We start from the raw sequence: 20880 nt of genomic DNA, 5'->3' as shown, positions 1-20880 counted from the left end.
TCAGATACTTAATAATTACCTAGCTGTGTGGCCTTGGGCAAGCCACTTAACCCCATTTGCCTTGCAAAAACCTAAAAAAAATTCTCTCCCCTCTTCCTTTAATAAATAATATCTGAATATTTAAAAGATGTTGTCTTCAAAACATTATCAGTGCCCTAATTCAGATCATTGTCTGGATTATTACAACAGTTTGCTATCAGCCTCCCTACCTCTATTTGTCGGTCTGTCTATCTATCCAATCCATATTCCACACAGCTGCCAAAGTGATCTGCCTCAAGCCCAGAACACAAACATGACCATGTCATTCTCCAGTTCAGTAAGTTTGGTGGCTTCTTCCTGATTCCAGGGTCAAATATAAACTCCTCTGTTTGACAACTAAGGCTCTTTATGGTCTAGACTTCTCACAGATTATTTCCCTTTATAAACTCTATACCTACAAAGATCCATCTCTTATCTCTGTGCCTTTGCACTGGCTGCTCCCCCCACCAAGCCCAACTCTTAGAATCATTAGTTTCCTACACACACACACACACACACACACACACACACACAAACACAGTATTTTCCCTAATACAGGAGTGCTCAACTTGGGATCTACAGATAGACTTTGGGGGAGATGTCTGTGAACTGGAATGGGAAAAAATGACATCTTGATTTGGATATAATTGTTTTTCTTTGCAATATTCTATAGTTTCTTGACTTCTTTCAAGGCCCAGTAAAATCCCACCTTTTACAGGAAGTCTTTCCCAGTCTCTCTATCTTCCCACTATGGACCATCTCCAACAAAGCCTGCTCCTAACTTCTTTGTCCATTAGACTGGGAACTCCTAGAGAGAGCAGAACTGTCTTTCTCAGTTTTCCCTGTGTTTAGCACAGTGTTGGCACACACCAGGTGTTTAATAAATGTTTACCAACAGCCTATTTTCAGTCATGCTTCATTTATAAAGTTGATTTTGAACAGAGGTCTAGCCATAGGCTACCTCCACAGACAGCTGTCAAAAGAGGGTTCAGTGACCAAGTAAAAGGGACAAGCCCTTGTTGTCACAAAATGTGAGCTCTCAAGGAAAGGGATCGTTTCCTTTTTGCCTCAGTATCCTCAGTAGCTAATGTGCTACTTAGCAGAGGTTCACTGGCCAATTACCATAGGGAGCAGAAGCATTATTATCTAAACTTTCTATAAAGGGAAGCTGAGGACTGGAGAGGTTAAGTGACAGGCCTGGGTCACTTGGTGACATCTGTGTCTGAGGCAAGAGTGAGTCCATAGAGTCTATTAAATGCAGCCTGCTTTCCATGCCCTCCTCCTTCCCTGGTAACATACAATCAGCATCAAATAGGCACACAACAAACAACCTAGCAAATAAATATGTAAAGGAAAATTTTCCCAAAGGATAAAAAAGCGGTAAGAAATCAACAGAAGGAAAACTAATATTCCACTCATAAAATTTACAAGTCAAACAGAAAGATAAATAAAGTAGCTGGAGACCTAAAGGGGAAGGGAGGGTTACAGACAAAACTGGACTTGGTGAATGCATGGAGAAACGTGGCCCTGATGTGTTCCAGAGCCTATTGATTTTTCAAACCCTCCCGGGACTGTCACAAACATTGGTTACGCTCTAAAGTATAAAGAACAGACCCATAAATACAGAGAAACAGAAGCTTTCTAGATCACAACGAGATGAAAATAATCGGGTAGAGTTGATTAAAAGATACTGACCAAAAGAGACTGAAAATAATTTGCTACATAATGTGGAAAGTCAAGGACAAAATAATAGAAACAAATACCAAAAAAAAAGACATAATACGTTATAAGACATCAAAATGCATGGGACAGAGCAGAAGCAGCAATCAAGAAGGCAATCCTATATTAATGTTAATATTAACCAAAGAGAAAAAGCAAAATTTAATGAGTAGTAGAAAGGGCCATTTAAAACCAGATGAACCCAAAACAAGAACAACCAAAAAAGAATAAAAATTGAAAAGATGAAATAAACAAAACTGAAAGGAACAAAATACAATTAACAAAGGGCAGGACCAATGAATAAGCTGCTAACCCTTCAGCTCAATAACTGAATCACCGAAGAGCAAAGCACATCAGTAAAATGAAAAATTCGAGGGGAGATATCACAAGGGAGAGGAAAGAAAGAAAACAATCCAAAACTATTATGCACACTTAGTTCTCAGTAATACTGAAAATGTGCACGTAATGGATGACAATCTACAATAATACAAAATATTCAACTTAGTCCAACAGGAACTAAGGAACCTCAGAAAGAAAAACCTACCCCTACCTGGCTAAAAATGAACTGCCACTGGAAAAAACACAACCAAAAAACAATGACCCTGGGATTAGATGTTTCACAAGTGAATTCTATTCAAAAGTAAAAGAACAAAGAATCCCTATGCTATAGAAACTGTTTTGGAAAATAGGCATTTTTTATTCTACAAGAAAAATCTGGTCCCAAGACCTAGCCTGGGAAGAATAAGGCATAGAAAAAGAATTCCAAACCTTTATCAGGTAAGGAATACAGATGCAAAAAAATATTAAGCAGAGTGCTGGAACATAGACTTCAGCTATGCACTCTCTCACAGTCCTTCCCCCTCCCTTCCCGCCAAATTTACTCGGCCAAGCAGAATTTATACCAGGCGTGTAAGGGTAATTTAACAGGAAAACAATGAACATACTAAATCATATCAGTAACAAAAGCAATTAAAAACACATGCTCACATTGCAGAAAAAGTCTTCCAAGAAAGAAATACAAATACTCATTTATGTTAAAAACACCATAGCTGAGAAATAGAACACTCTCTCACATGGTGAAGGAAAACTGTAACTGAAACCAAGAGCTCACGTTACTTGTAATTGAGAAACATTAGAAGTTTTTCCAATAAAAACAGGGGTGAAGCCAGGATGCAGACTATTGGCATTATTTTGGGAGAGCCTTTTGGGGACCAGCATTTTTACACTTAGAAGGAAAAGAAAAGGGAAGAGGCAAGGGCAAAGTGCATTTTTGGTGCCTAATAAAATTATTAATACACAAAAATCATCACTGTGATTAAATGATAATAAAAATAAAAATAGCACAATCATTTAAATCAGTATGATATATTCCTTTTTTCAAAAGAAAATTTGATATAAAATAACCAAATGTTTCAACAATCTGAGAGTTAGTTGACCTGTCAAGACAAAACACAAACAAAATTTCCTACCAGAAAATAGTAATATTAAAAATAGTCCAGTAAGGGGCAGCTAGGCAGCACAGTAGTAGACAGAGCACAGGCCTAAGAATCAGGAAGACCTGAGCTCAAATCCAAATACTTACTTAGCTGTGTGACCTGGGGCAAGTCACTTAATCCTTTTGCCTAGAAAAAAGAAAAACAAACAAAAAAATGACTCAGTGAACCCAGCGCAAGGCCCAGATTCCAAGATACTATCAACACACAAAAATACCTGTTGATGTCTAAAATATTTCTGTTCTAGAAAATTATGTGACTAATGCCTGGGGAATAGCAGAATCAATTATGGTATATGAATGTAAAGGAATATTCTAGTGCCATAAGGAATGAAGAAAATGAGCAGTACAAAGAAATGGAGAAAGCCTTCCATGAATTAATATTTCGGTAGGGGATATAAGCCTGAAAATCAGGGCACCAGTAAGCAATTAAACCTCAAGCTAAACAGCCTATGCTAATAAGCATGAATTAAACATTTAATTAACAATAGTTCTGCTTGCCATCTTAAGACTTTAAAAAAAATTTTTGATGCAGTGGAAACAGCATTCTATGTGGAGTCAAAGAGAGGGGCAAGTTTGAATCCTAACTCAATTATTGCCTAACCTGTATGATAGAGGCATCGGGCCTCCGTTTTCCTCATCTGTTAGATGGAGGAAGGGGGGGGGAGTGGACCAGGTAGCTGTGGCACAGTGAAAAGAGGTCTGGATTTGGGATCAGAGGATATAATTTCAAATCTTTGCTGTGACACTTAATTACCATCTGATTTTGTGCAATTTGTCTACCTTTAGGGGAAGATCCCAGTTTCCCCATTTGTAAAATGAATGTAAAATCTGTTAAATGATGGCCTCCTAGCTCTGACATCTTGGGATCCTCTGAAATGATTTGAATGAATTGGGTTTCCGCTGATCACAGCAGTTAGAGACCATAACTTCTTGAAAAGAACATTGGATTTGGAATTTAAAGACCTGGGTTCAAATGACTCACTGATATTTAGTAGCTGTTACTTAAATTCTCTTCATCTCAGTTTTTATTTGCAAAATGGAAACTATAACATAATGTCTCATAGTCACTTCCTCACAAGATAAAGCACTTTACAAATTAACCAGTAGGTAAAGACTGATCTGGCAGTTTCTTTTCTACAAATAAAGAAGCAGAGTCCTGCAGGCTCAGCTGGGGGAGCACCTTTCTGTGCCTGTTTCTTCCCCTACAAAATGAGACTATCAGGTCTTTCAGTCAGTTCCATTCTAGCACTAAATCTATGACAGTAAAGAGTAGATTCACTTTCAGCATCTGAATCACTGGCAGAGACACAGATGATTGGAGTACTAAGTCTTTTGGTTCAGGTCAATGGGGGTCATGGAGCTACTACCTCCAGATTGTAGTGCAGGCTAGAAGAATTCCTTCATTGGGCATTTCCCAAGATTTCCTACACTCTCCTAATGCACTGCACCTGGAGAGCAGATTCAGTTGGGCATTGATTCAAAAATGCCAACTTTGCAAACCTCCCAGCACCTTTAAAAAGAAAACAAGCACATTTCCCAACCTCACTTTATGAGGTTTGGGCCTAAATCCTAGGGCAGGACCATGGATACAAATTTTAAATCTGAATCCATTTTCTAAAAGTTTAAAGAAAACACAAACAGGAGAAAAAGTGAAGAGATGGGAAACTATGTCTGTAATTTTTCCAAATTGAAGTTGGAGGCAGAAAAAAATTGGTAAGGGGGAAATAGTCCCTTTGCAGCATCTACATCTTGTGTTAGGGTGGTTATAAACTGACTGCTAACCAAGGTTAAATGTAGCTCTAAAACACCTGGCTTTTTTTGAAGGAACTGAAAGAACCTATAGATTTCAACTGTTTTCAGAATTCCTGCTGCCAGGCAGATGGAGGCAGGGCCCTCAAGCAAACAAGACAAGTCAAAGGCTTAATTCATCCACCCAAACACCTCTTTTGCAAATAGGTTATTATTTACACTTCACAGTATACACGCCCATAAATGCCAGATCTTCAAGGAACTACTATTGATGTTCTGCAAGAAAGTCAAGGAAATTCCCAGGCAAGTGACACACCATCTTTCAGGTCTCAAAGAAAAGTAGGTTACTTAGGAGAAGAGGGCCCTAGCTTGTGCTGCCTATGTGTTTAGATGACATTAAGGCATGATTAGCATGGGCACTGGCCTTGCAGGTTTGGATGAGTAAATGGGACTGCTAGGAGTCTTTTGGCGAACTCAAGTCTTGCAAGAAGAGCATTCACTGAAACCAAACACTTGTTTTTCTCATTTGTCAAATGAAAAAGTTGAGCTTGATGATGGCCTTCAAAGTTCCTTCCAGTTCCATGTCTGATTGTCAGAGGGAATATCATGTGGCTGGGGTCACCCTATAAAAGCTAGTCCAAGGCAGTGATTCCCAACAAAGAGAGTTTTATCAGTGCTGGCAGTCCCTCCACTGATGCTGATGCCCACCTTCTCTGGCTAGGGGGAAATAGTCTTCCAGAATGACTGTGACCAAACCCATCCCCTATCCCCACACCCCCGCACACTGCTTGGCCACCCTAGAGATGAGTTTCTCCCAACCCATCTCAAGAGGTCCTTAGATGATAAGGGCCCAGAGTAAAATCCCAATCAAGCTTGGGTCAATTGGCATTGTCTGTGAAAGCCTCCCATGTCATAAGAAGTTGTTAGAAAATGAGAGGAAAATAGGGTTTATGGGGGCAGCTAGGTGGCGCAGTGGATAAAGCACTGGCCCTGGAGTCAGGAGTATCTGGTTTCAAATCCAGTCTCAGACACTTAATAATTACCGAGCTGTGTGGCCTTGGGCAAGCCACTTAACCCCATTTGCCTTGCAAAAAACTAAAAACAAATAGGGTTTATGATGCCATGGCATTTTGCTCCGGGTCCTATTTGACCATTCCAGACCTGGGAGAAACAGTAATGCAACTAGGACATGCCCACTTTACACATAAGGAAAAACTGGCTATCTTGGGCAGGGTTAGACAACAGTTAGTAAGTAGCTGACCTAGGGCACTAGGTCAGATCTCCTGACCCTAAATCCAGTAGTTTCCACTATACCAGAGTCTAGAACTTCAAACCCACTCCCATCCCATCTAGTGTAGGCCAGAAAGGGAGGTGCTAAGTATGCTTTAAAATTATTAAAGTAAGAGAGAAAGATTACACCCTAAGATTCACCAGCACCACCCTGGTACATGACATCTAAACAGGATAAGGAATGAGTGACTTCCTCAGCAGGCTATGTCTACCAATGTTAGGGTACCAAGGCAAAGCTTGTGCCACCAGGAATTGCAGTGGGTCAAATTAATATGTGGTCCTGGAAAGAAAAGTGGCTTTGGGATCAGAAGACCTGAGTTTGGATCCCTGGTTCTGCCTCTGATGACTGTGGACCATGACTAGGGTCAAGGCATTTCACTCTTTGGCCCTCAGTTTGTCCATCTGCAAAATGACCAAATGACAAAATAAAATGTAAAAAATTAGAGGACACTGAAAGGCGATACCTTTTATAGTTATGGTTTGGTGGAAAACCAAAGGATAGAGACAACTGCAAAGTCTTATACAAGATAGGAAATTGATAGAAATATGACCAAGAATCATTATAAATAAGGATCTATCATTAACCATAGGAAAGAAAGCTTCCAAGACTCCGAAGAAGAGAAATACAAATTCTAACAATTTTGAGATCTCACTTTGAATTGACAAAGGTAATAAATGACAGCTATCTTCCTGTGCTGCAGGATTGGTGAGCCTATCCAGCTGTTTCAGAAACCATTCAGGATGATGGAAGAACATGCATAAAACTGTTCATGAGCTTTATTTGATATAGTGAGCTCACTTTATGGGGCAAACTGGGAATCCAAGTCAGAAAAAGCCTGCTTATGCTGGGCCAAAATTCTGAGGACTCTGTGGTAGCAAAAAGCTGGATCAATGGGAATGCCTATCACCTTGGGAACATCTAACAATTTGTAGAATCTGAATGTAATGGCATACTATTACCCTATGAGAAATGACAACTGAGAACATGAGAAGACATACTAACCGATGCAGAGTATACTAACAGATACACTGGAACACATTTTACCAACTGAACCTTATTCTTGAGAAGTTGCTAAGGATGCTAAGGTCTTTTCTTTTGATGCCACTACCATTTACCCATATTTTCTCTGCCCCCCAGTCATCCCTTATCAGTAAAGGCTGCAATGACTGAGGCTAGCATGGGTTGAAGCCTTCTTTCAAAAGGATTAAGAGGACTAGGACCTTCTCATCCTCTCCTTCACCAGGTTTGAAGTTAGTCATGACAGAATTCTACTTCCCCTTACAATTGGGGAAGAAGAAATAGTCTTGAAGGTAACCGCACATCTCATGTGGTCAAGATCTGATGTAGAGGGCTGAGAAGCCAGGATGTAAGAGAAGGGTTCATAAGATGGAGGGAGTTACACATTGAGGGCATTGAATTTGTTCAGGAAGATTACTGGAGGGACTAGAATTTGGCTATGGGAGAAGAGATTTTAAAATGTAGGGTCTTGGTTTGGGGAGATGGAGAAGTCCTAGGATAGGCCTATTCTCTAGTATGACTGTTGGAGGATAAGAAAGATGCTTTGAGGAGCTGTATGGTTGGGGTAGCTAATGACATATCCTTATCACACAGGGGAGTTTCCCAAATAACCTGCTTAAAAATCACAGTTGGGGAAGATGAGCCTTTTAACCTGCAATGCTGACAGGGTTAGAGAGCCTCAGCATCTTATAAAGAGCACCTCATCTTCCTTCCTCAGTACTAGGTAGCACTGCTGGAGAAGAGCCAGTGACCAGATTCCTTCTATCACAAAGGAGTCCAGACAACTTTTGACCAACAAGCTGAATGCCAAATGAATTCCAAAGCTAACCACTGGGGTTTCCCAGGCAGAAGATGCTCCAAGGTATCAATTCTCTTTAGCAGGGAAAGTGGGCACCTGTTCTGCCATTTCCAATCTTTACAAGCTACCTGAGAGTTCCAAGGTTAAGTGACTTGCCCAAACCCTTTTTAGTCGATGAGAAAGTTTCCTGTTTCATGGCACCCAACAATTAGGCCAAATTTCTCCACACACTTGCTCCTATTTCCTCAAAGGTTTCCAGCTCCTACTGTGGTCATGAATAACAGAAAAGGAGTTCTTATCTCTAAGACTACAGACTAGGTCTTGGAATAACTGAGTTTGACACTAACATCTCCCATAAAACACCTAGGCCCAGCCTGGGAAGGGGAAAACAAAACCCTTCCCTGTGGGCAGGTCAGGCTGGATCACTGAGTGATAGCTAGCACAGGGTAAGGCCATTTATGCAGAGAAAAGGATGGAATCCCAGATGAGGTTCCTGCTGCTTCCCCAGCCCCAAGATGATTGGAGCAGAGCCAGAAGCCCAGGAAATGTTAGGAACAACAAAAGGGAAGGACTCCCAGGAGGTCAGGGAGCAGGAAGTTCAGCAAATGGCTAGAGACAGCACTGTAGCTCCACTGGGAGCTGAAGATGGACCTCCAAAATGTTCCACCACAAGGTACAGTCTCTCTCCATTAATTTCCATTTATGTGTAATGATAATATCTGGACCCCTGAAGTTGATAGAAAACAAGGAAGCCCAGCTGTGCTCTGGCCAAAGGCTCACACACCTTAGAATATAATAGGAATATGGGCAATGACTTTGGAAATCACGTAGTCTTGAAAAAGCATCTACTGTGGAGAAGAGGGGGAAATATAACCAAAAAGCAAGATGGTCCCTGCCCCTCATTTGGGAGGAATCCATGAAACAAGCAACCACAAAATCTAAAGGGAGAGGAAGGAGCCAGGAAGAAGTCTTGAGGGTTGGGCTTCTTCACTTTGGGGGTACCATGGCTCCCCCTGGCAGTCTATTTAGCATCTTCTTAAATGCACAAAATAAGACACAAAGGGAACAAATTCTACTGGAACAGTTATCTAAATATCTAGTTTTACAAACAAGGCTGCAACCCCTAAGTTAAAAATGGTTGTTTTAGTACAACCCACCCAATCATTTTCCAGTCAAAGAACCCAAGACCCAGACAAAAGTTATTGAGTTATTGACAGGTAATAAAGGAAGAAAAGGACAAAAGTCAATCCACCTCTCTCCTTAAGGCTCAGAACAGGCTGCCAAACCTGACAAGCGTGTAAGAATGCAGGGTTCCTTCAGTAGGTAACACTGTGTTCACTGTCCAATCAACATCAACCCGGTCCCCCCAGGATACAAGCCTTCCATAAATGAAGTCCCAGGTTTCTTGATACGTAAACATAAAGGTCTCCCAGACCAGTTCCTAACCCTCCAACCCACCAATGATCATAAATTTCATCTCTAATATGCCCCCTTCTGTCCCCTCACCTGATACCTCAACTATTGCTATAGCTGTCTGCCTATGTTCAGGTTCTCTCCCCTCTGTTTTTCAATTGGGGGATCATATTACTCCTCTACTCAGTAAATACCAGTGGCTCCCCAGTATCTCCAGGATCACTAGATGGTCCCTTCCTACCTTTCCAGTCTTCTTACAAGTTATTCCCTTCCAAGTACTTAGAGACTAATGGCTATTCTCACAAAAAAAAAAATTCTAGCTCATGACTCAGGCATTTTTATTGGCTGCTGCCAAGGCCTGGAATGCTCTCCCTCCTAGTCTTCACCCTAGACTTTCTCCAGGCCTTGGCCCAAACTCCACACCTCCCAGGATCTCAGTGGATACCCACAGCACCCACTAGCTTTGCTGTCCCCAGTTTGTCACTAGCTAAGCCAGGACCATCAAACTAGCAGCTCACTGGCCTCTCCCTCCATTCACTTACCTTGGGAGTCACCAGTCCAGGTGTGTCTCTGAATAATTAGTGGGTAGCATGAGGATGTTGAACTCCTGGAAAGAAGGGAAAATTGTGTTAGGAGGCAGTTAGCTGGATCTGGGGCAGAACTTCACATGGAGCTCAAAAGGCTGTGAAGATATTCCGAGGAGGGATGGGAGACCAGAGGCCTGGCAAAACAATGAAGAATTATTGATTTTCACAGCAGAAATGGTCCTTGGAGATCATTAGGAAGAGGAGTTAATCCCCTTCTCAAGTCTGTCCTGGTTTTCCAACTCTGCCCCTATTAGCTCTGAATTATCTTTTCCTTTCTCCCAGCCCAGGGAGGCTCCTTTCACCTGACCCCCAAAGCCCAATCCCCATTCCTTTAGGGCCAGGTTTCAGGGGATTGGATTAGGCTTTGGAATTAAGATCAAGGAAATCTGTGGATCCTTGGCCCAGGTTTTCCACAATCCAAGGTTTTAGCTCTCTTCCCTTCAGGTACTTCCCTTCTTCCCCACCCTCTCCTCTAATCAGCAGTTGACATCAACCTTGCCCTTCCCCAGAGTTCAGCTAGGTTAGCCCCCCCCCCCCCCCCCCCCCCCCCCCCGGCAGATATCAACCCAAAGAACCTTTCTGGGGGCTCAAGTTGATTATAGTTGCCCAGGTTACCACACCAAAAGAATGTTGGGCTTTTTCATTCATTTTTAGTTTCCAATTTAAAAGTATTTAGCATAACATTACCTGTAGCAGAGAATCTAGGAAGCTCAACCTTTCTTAGTCACCCCACCCAGGGGGAAATCTTTATTATGGGACATTTCCTCATTCTTGGCAGGTCCATAATAGCCCTCCTAGGGTTTAAGTATCCCCAATCTCCAGTAGGTTCACAGTGACAGGGCCAGAGGGGTTGGAGGGATGTGAAAGTGGATCAGGAATTAGTGGGCTCAGGGATTTCCAGTGGAACCCCTCCTGACCCAGAATCATCAATCAGTGAGATAGAGGGTTGAGTGATTTCTTTCCAGGTAATATGGGGGATAAGAGGAATTCTGTAATGAAAGAGAGGGACCAGAGAGCCAGAGAGAATGAAAATTTTCCTCTTCTCTCTGGTTATATTTTCACTGTGACCTTACTGGCTGGCTCACTACTGGAAAAGAGAAAGGGATTTTTCATTTTCTCATATACTGGTTGTTTCTTTGCTATAGATTTTCAGGAGCCAGAGACAGAGAGAGCCTTAGGGCCCAGTGCTCACACACATGCACACATCCACACAGTAATCTCCCTCCTAGAGAGGGTTGCCTCTATTCTACAGGCTAGAAAGAAAGATCAAGAGTTTCCCTAAAAGAACAGAAGTACTGGGGAGGGCCCTAAGAAGCAGAGAATAAGCTTAATCTGAACTAAGGGTCTCCTGATCTCAGCAGGCAATAAATGCTCTCTCCTTCCAGGTCTCCAAACAGGTGCTGTGGGGAGGGGAGGGGGTAGGTATCTAGGAAAGGTCTCTCTCCTGCACATGGCTAGAGGGGAGAAGGGGGAACATGCCAAGCATGAGGGGGGAGGGGAGCATCCAAAAAGGTAGTTTCTGGGCCTCTTAACTGGGTAGGCTAGTGTGTGCTGGCTATAACTTCTCCAGGAAACCAAGCTGCTTTAAAATCTTTCCTTTTGTTTAGTCCTTATCTTTCAAAGTTCCAAAGTGAGGCTGGAGCTGCTATCACCACACATCTTTTTTTCTTTATTATCTCTGTTATAATAATAATACTTGTCCTTCCATATTGAAGAAGACCACAACATCAGCTATGCTATGATTTGCACATAAGATTGATTAAAGTGAGGTGTCACTGTGGAAGATGCCATGCAAACAAAGTGGTTGGTGATCAATGAATGACTTTTAGGGTCAGGTCTTTCTCATGTCATTGAGGCTCTTCAGCAGAACTCTTATCAGGATTTGTGAAAAACTTTTAGGCCAGAGTACTGGAAAGTTAACCTAATTGGCAGTATGGTAATTTTATGATGACAAACTTACAATAAGGTAAAGTTAATCTGTCACTCCATGAACTATTCTATCCATCTCTGGAACCATACTCTTCCCCACCTCATGATCATCCAGAGCAGATTCTGCAATGATTGTCACATCTAGCACCCATCATCTCCTGCCTCTTAAGATTGAATCAATTTCATTTTTTATGAGGTTGCTCATATGCAATGTCAGCTCTCATTTGGTGGGAAAAGTTGTTGCAGATAAATGCCCCAGATAATTTCTGGTTAAACTCTCAGAATGGATTTTGAACATTAGAATTCAAATGTACAGGAAACTCCCAATTCACCAATGAATTGTATTGCAGTTCATATGGGAGTCAAGTGTTCAATTGAAATGAGGCATTTCCTCTCAAACCCCATATTGTTGTGGAGAGGTTCCCAGGCTAGCCCATAGGGTTGCTGAAGCACACTGTGGAAAGAGGTAGGGAGGTTCTCATAACCTTCATCAACTCACTAGCTCACAAGTATAACAGTATGATAACAGGATGAACAATAATGGCTTTCTCTTTTAAGATCAAGAAAAATCCATTGTGCCTATGCTTGAGTGATTCATAAGCAGCTTAAGAACATCTGTCTATACACTGGGGGAACCTTCTTCCCTCAGCCAGGGAAATGTTGTTGGCCTCCTCAGAGGGTCAACCAAACGGCTTCTCGAGGAAAGTATTTATGATATACGGATGTGTCCAGATGTGTGCAGATGTGCATTTTCAGAGGAGTCCATCTCTAAGCCCTTGGCTCATATTTCTGGATCCCAAACAATAATCATTTTCAACAGTTTTCCCAGTTCTATCTCTGCTCATTAAATATTAGCATCTAAGTATCAAGCTACCTGCTGACTTTGCTTGGAAAACCTTAGTTCATTAAGGAACTCCTTGATATGCTAGTGAGAGGCACTGGACTTGGGGGCAGAAGACCCCAGTTCCAATCTCAAATGAGCAATTTATAAACTCTTGAGATCTTGGAAAATGGAAAATTCTTTCCCCTTCTGGGGAACAGAGGGTCCATAATCAGTAAAATGAAGGGTTAGACTCAATGATCTCTAAAAGTCCCTGCAGGTACACTCAACAAACATCTCCAAGCCTACCATTTTCTAGGTGCAGGAGCCACAAGGGCACGAATGAACTGGTCCTTGCCCTTTCTTCACCCCCCCCAGGCTACCTCCTCCCTGGTCACAACCTCAACCAATCTCAAAAAAATATACCTGTGTCACTGTCTGACATAGTAGATGTTCCCTTACTGACCAAGGACAAGACACCAAGTTACATGAATGTCTAGGAGCAGTTATACAATGCTCAGCTATCACACCTTCAGAACCAAAGCCAAGTTCTGAGACCCCCTCCCCATCAGAGAGCTGCCTCTCTACCTCCCCCTGCCCCCAAATCCAACAATCACATGGTGGTTGACCTAGGAATCGCTACTTCTAGTATACTCCTGAGCAGTTTCCCATCTTCCTGCCTTTGCACTGGCAGGTCCTTCCTCTTCATCTCTACCTTTCAGTTTTTGTGGACATGTGATTGGGTTGAAATATAGCTGTGGTATAGGAAATGATGAGCTATTTAATAAAGAAAAGCATGGAAAGACTTGGACCTGTGGAAGGAGGATGCTGTTCACCTTCTGAGAAACAGCCAGAAATAAGTGTCAGTGGTCTTACATATATGTGCATGAGTGCATGTGTGTAAGCATGTGCATGTTTACAAACATCTATGGATGAATATCTGTATCTGTGTGTTGTGGGCAGTGTATATAAAAGTATGCTCATATGTGTGCATGTGTGTGATACACATACCTACAGGCTTCATTGTAGCCTCCTTAGGGTAGAGGGGAAGGGAAGGGGAAAAAAGTCATTAAGTTAAAAAGTACCCAGTGGACAACCAAAGAAAACCTGTTCCAAGGAAGCAAAGAAAAGTTAGATAGCTTTTACTGGATGAGCTTTCTTGAAATGGAAATTGATTGTTTTATGTTGAATCCTCTCCTGTGTTCTGCTGTGTACAAGGCAATGTTCATTTTTTTTCTTATTTTGTATTTGTTTAAAATTTAAAAACAAACAAAAAATCAAATGCTTCTGAATAAGATCACAGGATTCAAGATTTAGAGCTAGATCTGAACCTGTTTTACATCTGGGGCAACTGAGGTCCAGAGACTAGGGAGTTGCCTAAGGTCAATTTTGTTGATGGATGATGGCAGGACTGATCCCTAGTGTCTCTCTTCCAAGGTCAACTGGCAGCTGAATGTCTTCTCCTGTATGTGCCAAAGGAAATTCAAGCTCAAGTCCAACAAAAGCCTTCATATATTATCCTTTCCAGTCACATGGAGGCCAGTTGGTAACTGAAATTAGACAAGCAGCCATTCCCCACACTGGACCCCAAAGCAGCCCCTTGGCTGCCTGGGGGACCATCTTCCTCATACCAGCCTCTCAGAATTCCTGTCCTTCAGCGCCAGAGGCTCTTCATTGGGAAGCCTTTTCCTTAGCAGTATTTATTAATTTCCTACTCTATCCTAAGTATTGGGGACACCAAAAGAAGCAAAAGTCAGTCCTTGCTCCTGAATAAAAAGGGTGTTTTAAGCAAAGTTTAGGCACTGAGGGCAGGAAGCCTGGATACCCAAAGGTCCCTATCAGAGAGAAGTGCCTCTCCTCCAGCACATGTTTGAAACTAATGAGGTTTCACCGTCAAAGTGAGCCTCCTCCCATAGCACCTCCAGTATCAGTCTCCTTAAAAAAAAAAGAAAACTGATTTGAAGAGAAGCATCTGGGATGCTTCAGGCTCTCTCTCTATAAAAGAATTCTCATTTAGTTTAAGGAATAACTTACCATCTACTTAACAGGGAGTCATGCATCCTCAGGCTTTGAGGAGCTGAGAAGTCAGAACTGACAAAAAAAGAAAGAAAAACCTGCCTGTGCCACGAAGCCTAGCAAGAAACCAGATGCATGAGCTCTGCCAGCTCTGGGCCACCTAACCGGTTCATCAACTTCAATAAATTTGTCTCAAGATAAGAAAGCTGCCAATTGGAGGCAAAAGCAGCAAAATAAAGACTACAAATGTTCAGGTAATGCAATCACCCCAATCACTCCATTGCCCAGGGGAGTCTTGCCTTGTTTTTCTAAAATATTGCCAAGTGCAGAAAACCAACTAAAAGTCCAATCCTATACATGGCCATATGAGGTGCAATGGCCTGATGAGTCACTATCTGATAAAAAGGGTACAGCATGAATGCGGTTAAGCTTCATGGTCACAGTAATAAGCCCATCCCAAAGTAGGAGTCAGCAGACACCCTCATTTAGGGAAAAAAAAGTACTGGGGTTGAAGGATTTCTAAAACCCTGGTGCATTAAATGGCCCCAAGGGCAGAGACAAACACAAGGAACATCCTATTGCTCTTAGGCCTAGTTTACAAGTATGCCCACATTAGCTAGCTGCCAGGCTACAAACTACACAGGAGGCACATTTCATAGGTCACAAGTAATTACAAGTCAGATTTCTCCTCCCACCCAGGATGCTGACTTTTCTTTCCCATGGGCATCCAAACTCCCTAGAACTTTTGGCTCACTCCTCTCCACCAATCAAATAAGCTTTTTCTTTATCTTCAAAGCCTTTTTCAAAACTCAGTTCCCTCAGGAGGGCAACCCCTTTAGCACTTCACTGCCAAGACCATACTTCAGTGTAGTCACAGAAGCTTGGGCACTGGCTTAAGGTCCCTGCTGCCCATGGACTGAAATGGCCCCATTTTTAATCCTGAACTAGACCAAGCCCCAATCCCTCTGCTCTTTCTTCTCTTGGTGAACTCAACAGCTCCCTTGGATTCAATGACTTTCCCTAAACAGATGGCTCCAAGATCTAGATATTCAGCCCTAGTCTCTCTCTTGAGCTCAAGTCCCACATCACCAACTGCCATGTTTCCAACTAGATGAGGCAAGGCCAACATGCTCCAAACAAATCCATCTTTCCCCCTCAGACACACCCTACTTCCTAACTGCCAAAGGGGTTCTTATCCTCTGAGTACTCAAGCCCATAATTCTTCCTTTTCCCTCTCCCTACTACCCTACAGACCCAGTGACCAGGTCTAGCTGATTCACCTTGGTAGAATCTCTTCCATTCCTTCCCTTCTCTCCACCATTATGGCCACCACCAGATCCCCTTGGTACAGGTACACATCAGCTCTCACCAGGAGCCAACAGCCTCTGCTTTGGCTGCCTCTAATCCATCCTCCAGCCAGCTACCAAAGTGACTGGCTGGCTCGAAGGGACACATGTGACCAAGTCACTCCCCTGTTCAGTCTGCTCCAGACCAGTAGTTTCCAGTAGGAAACCTTCAGCATTAAAGAACATTAGAAGTCTTTCACAATGTGCTGCTAACCTACCTTTGGAGGCTTCTTACAGCTCAACTCAGTATGCTCCTCCCTCCCATCCTGCCATCCCAGAACCCCTCGGCTCCTGGCATCTCCTCCCTCCCCCAGAATCCCAATACAGCAGAGTGGATGCAGTCTACATGTAGGCTCCATGGGAAGAGTAAACAAAGTTGACTTTGAAGTCAGAAGGCCTGGATTCCAATTCTGCTGGTTTGGGGGACCCTTGCCAAGTTCCAAAGTGGCTGACCTATAGTAGCAGGGGGAGTTTTTTCACCCAGGAGCTCCCAGGACCAGTGAAAGAAATCCTAGGTTCTGCCCCAGCCCCATATACCTTGGCATATATTGGGTACTTACTTATACATATACAAGTTGCTTCCCCAAGAGACCGTAAACTCTCTGAGAACAGTAAGCATAAGCACTCCAGAATGGCTCTCTGGAGGGGTTGTAGCCCTGGGAAGGAAAGGGGAGGACTCTCTTCTTCAAGGTCAAGAAGTAAAAAGAACCTAGGGAGAGTAAGCAGCAGACTCTGCAGATCAGATCCTACCCCTTCCCTGGCAGGCAGGAAGAGGGGCTCCTCCTACCAAGAGTACTTGGTAGGAAATAGAAGGCTGAGCTAACTGAGGATTGAAGCTGAAACTGGAGGAGGGGAGAATAATGTTTGCGAAAATCTGTAAAATGAGATATTGTAGACAGAAAGTAAAGGGCAGGAAGAAGCCTCCTGGTGTTAGATGTCACACTGACCCCTAGCAGGTAAACAAAGTGCTAAGTCAGCTTCACCACCATACCAGCAATACTAGTTCCTCATGGACTCTGACAGATTGGACACATGGCTACAGGGTTATAATAGGGCAGACTTGATTCAAAAGAAATGGCCCAACTGGCAGCAAGGTGGTACAGTGGATAGAGCACCAGCCCTGGAGTCAGGAGGACCTGAGTTCAAATCTGGCCTCAGATACTTCAAAATTACCTAGCTGCGTGAATTTGGGCAAGTCACTTAATCCCATTGCCTTAAATAAAAAATAAAAAATAAAGAAACAAAATAAATGGCCCAAATCAAAGGCTCAGAGGGATAACACTGTCAGGAAAGTAGGTGTCCACAACCAAACTCCTAGAACTAGTAGGAGGAATCATGGGGAAGAGCATTTTGGTTAATGACAATGAGGAAAAAGAAACTAAAATACCAGTGACAGGAACATGCTTCAGACAGACTGGTCAGATGAAAGGTTTGGATGCTGTTTTCCCAGAAGAGAACACAGCAATGGCCCAGAAGTGAGGGAAAGCAGTGAAGGGGAACTCTTACTCTCCAGGTATCTATGTTAGGGGCTTATTACACTAGAATCAGAGCACCTGGGAGATTCCTGCCTTCTCTTGGTGCTCATTTCAACTTTGGGGAGGCAAAGGAAGCAACAAAGAGAGCTGCTGCTCTTTCCCTAGGCCCAAAAGATCACAGATCTGGAGCTAAGGGGGATGCTGAAGGCCTAGTCTAACCCACGCATTTCAGATGAGAAAACTAAGACCTAGTGAGGTTAAGTGATTTGTCCAGTGTCCAAAAGGTAGCAAGTGGCAGAGGCAGGATTCACACCATGGTCCTAAGATTCAGCACTTTCTCCTGGACTCTTTGTGGCATTCCTTAATTCTAATCGGAAATGAGAGGGATCTTCTTGAAAGGTGGTGGTGGGGGTGGGGAGAAATACAGAATACAAAGAGAATGCAAAGAATTCAAAAAGAATGGCCAGGACCTGGACAAAAGAGCAGCCAAGACAATTTACAGATGAGGAAATCAAAGCAATCCATAGTCATATGAAAAATTGCTCTAAATTGTTACTGATTAGAGAAATGCAAATTAAAGCTTCTCTGAGGTACCATCTCACACCTCTCAGACTGGCCAATAAGACCAGAAAGGACAATGATCAATTGTTGGAAGGGATGTGGGAAATCTGGGACACTAATACATTCTTGGTGGAGCTGTGAACCCCTCCAACCTTTCTGAAGAGCAATTTGGAATTATGCCCAAAGAGCAACAAAAACGAGCATACCCTTTGATCCAGCAATACCACTACTGGGTCTACACCCTGAAGAGATGATGAAAAATGGTAAAAAACATCACTTGTACAAAAATATTCATAGCAGCCCTGTTTGTGGTGGCAAAGAATTGGAAAGCAAGTAAATGTCCTTCAATTGGGGAATGGCTTAGCACACTGTGGTCTATATATGTCATGGAACACTATTGTTCTATTAGAAACCAGGAGGGATGGGAATTCAGGGAAGCCTGGAGGGATTTGCATGAACTGATGCTGAGCGAAATGAGCAGAACCAGAAAATACTGTACATCCTAACAGCCACATGGGGGTGATGATCAACCTGGATGGACTCACTCATTCCATTAGTGCAGCAATCAGGAACAATTTTGGGTATTTGTGATGGAGAATACCATCTGTATCCAGAGAAAGAACTGGGGAGTTTAAACAAAGACCAAGGACTATTACCTTTAAGTTTAAAAAAAAAAGTATCTTATTATGTAATCTTGCGATCTCTTATATTTTATTTTTTTCCTTTAGGATCTGATTTCTTTCTCAACACATTCAATTTAGATCAGTGTATGCCATGTTAAAGACTATCAGACTGCCTTCTGTGGGGGGTGGGGGTGGGGGGAGGGAAGTGAGATTGGGGGGGGAATTGTAAAATTCAAAAAACAATAAAAAAAAAAGAGTAGCCATGAGCCACACATGACCTGAAGCTTGGAAAACCTTTGAAGGCAGACAAAAAGGGCTTTCAAAGCTTTGTGTGTGATTGTAGCAGGATCTGAGAAGAAAGACTGGGCCCCCTAGTACAGGCACCCAGAGGAAAGGACTGGCTGGTGAAGTCCGAGTCTGAGCTGGGGGGCCACAGCTGGTGAGGGATTAGCTTGGAATGTGGACAGAACAGGTCCAAACTGGCCATGAAAATCAGGAGTTTTCTTCATAGGCTGAGACTGAGCTGGGGATTTCAGAGTTAGCCAGTAAGCTCTAGACCAGACAGGCCAGGTGGACCATGGAAGCCCACACCAGAGTGGGTACTGCCCAAGGCCCAGTCTCTTTTGTGGCCAAGTGAGGCAGGGGCTGCCCTTAGATCATGAAAGCACTAGTCAGCTTATTCTTCAATATTTTCTCAGTAAGGACCAAATGAAAATGCATTTATGAACCTCTTCCATGTGCTAAGTAAGCATCAGAGATACAAAGAGAAAAACAGATTGTTCCTCTTCTCAAGGAGCTCATGATCCAACGAGGGAGAAAAATCATCAAAAACAGTGAGCTCAGGAAGTCCTGAAGCACACGGTGAGTCCCAGGGGACCTGGTGAGGATAGATGGGAAAGCAATGGTGGGCCTTTGGAATTGGTGATCCCACCTCACCCAAATCACTCAAATCATGTGAGCCATCAAACACCTTAGAGGGTGCACAGAACTATTAAGTGGATGATGCAGGATTTGAACTCAGGTTCAGCCCTGGCAGAAACAAGCACATAATTATAAATCAGATGAGGCAGATCTCAGCAGGCAGGGAATCAAGTAAGACTGAAAAGTGAACAGGAATTCAGGAAATATAAGGGTTCAAGTTGTGGGATAGTGATCAATGGAACAGGTCAGACCTATTCCTTGAAAAGCTCCTAGGTCAAGAGATCTGAGCTGGAAGGACTTCAAAGGCCCTCATTTTATAGAGGAAGAAAGCAGCTTACAGAGCAGGTCAGTGACTTGTCCAAAGCTGCAAAGTTAATTGGTGTCTAAGTCAAGATTTGAACCCAGATCTACCAGAATCTCGGTGCACCATCTGCTCCATTCTATGCATCAGCTTCCCTATTTTTCTTATTAGTTTATTTAAGCAGCTTAGGGGAAGAGAAAGGGAATCACAGGAAGGAAGGAGGCCACTGAAGAAGTAATCATCTTTATCTGGCTAAGAGGTCAGGAGAGGCCACCCTAGGACAAAGACCTGACAGTGGGAGAGAAGGGGCCTGATAGAGCCATGACCTTGATAGCTGACCAGCCTGAGACAAATGTGAGAGAAGGAAGTCCCAAGGGACTTGGCATTAACCACTAGGGTGACTTGGAGGACGTTGGTAACCTCAGCAGAAATAAGGACACTAGGAAAAATAATTAGGCATGAGGGAAAGAGCTATGGAGGAAGGCCATGCCCAGCAGGGTCAGGACAAGGCTTCGAGGTGAGAAATGTAAGGATTTACAGAAGCAAACTAAGATGATGACAGAGGTACATCGGCCTAGCATTGTAGATTTTGCAAAGTACTTTATATAAAGTCTCTAATTTGAGCTTCAAATGGGTCTTATCCTCTCCACTACATAGATGAAGAACCGAGACTCAGGAAGTCAGAGTGGTTTGTTGGTGGGAGGTCAGGTTCGAACTGAGGCCTGCTTGGTCCTAACCACTACAGCCTGCTGCCTTACCTTATCTGGAGAAGCACTATGCAGTGCCCAATTCACTTACCT

At 43.0% G+C, this 20880-nt stretch overlaps 1 protein-coding gene across 3 annotated transcripts in view; it reads right to left on the bottom strand.

The window, feature by feature from the left end:
• The window catches only part of CLCN5 (chloride voltage-gated channel 5), a 98152-nt gene that overhangs the window by 58531 nt on the left and 18741 nt on the right, over positions 1 to 20880 (bottom strand). The window contains exons 1-2 of one of the 3 annotated variants that reach the window (XM_074203199.1): positions 16134 to 18628; positions 10044 to 10108 (exon numbers count right to left, since the gene is read on the bottom strand). In XM_074203199.1, the coding sequence (XP_074059300.1) occupies positions 10044 to 10108; positions 16134 to 16174 (106 nt within the window). In that variant the 5' untranslated portion in view covers positions 16175 to 18628. Of the gene's footprint in view, positions 1 to 3319; positions 3360 to 10043; positions 10534 to 16133; positions 18629 to 20880 lie in introns of those variants that run through there. The other 2 variants (XM_074203200.1, XM_074203202.1) reach the window with 2 other exon arrangements.

This window comes from Macrotis lagotis, chromosome X (assembly GCF_037893015.1).
Source record: "Macrotis lagotis isolate mMagLag1 chromosome X, bilby.v1.9.chrom.fasta, whole genome shotgun sequence".
Lineage (NCBI taxonomy): Eukaryota > Metazoa > Chordata > Mammalia > Peramelemorphia > Peramelidae > Macrotis > Macrotis lagotis.
This window is presented reverse-complemented; position numbering and strand designations above follow the sequence as displayed.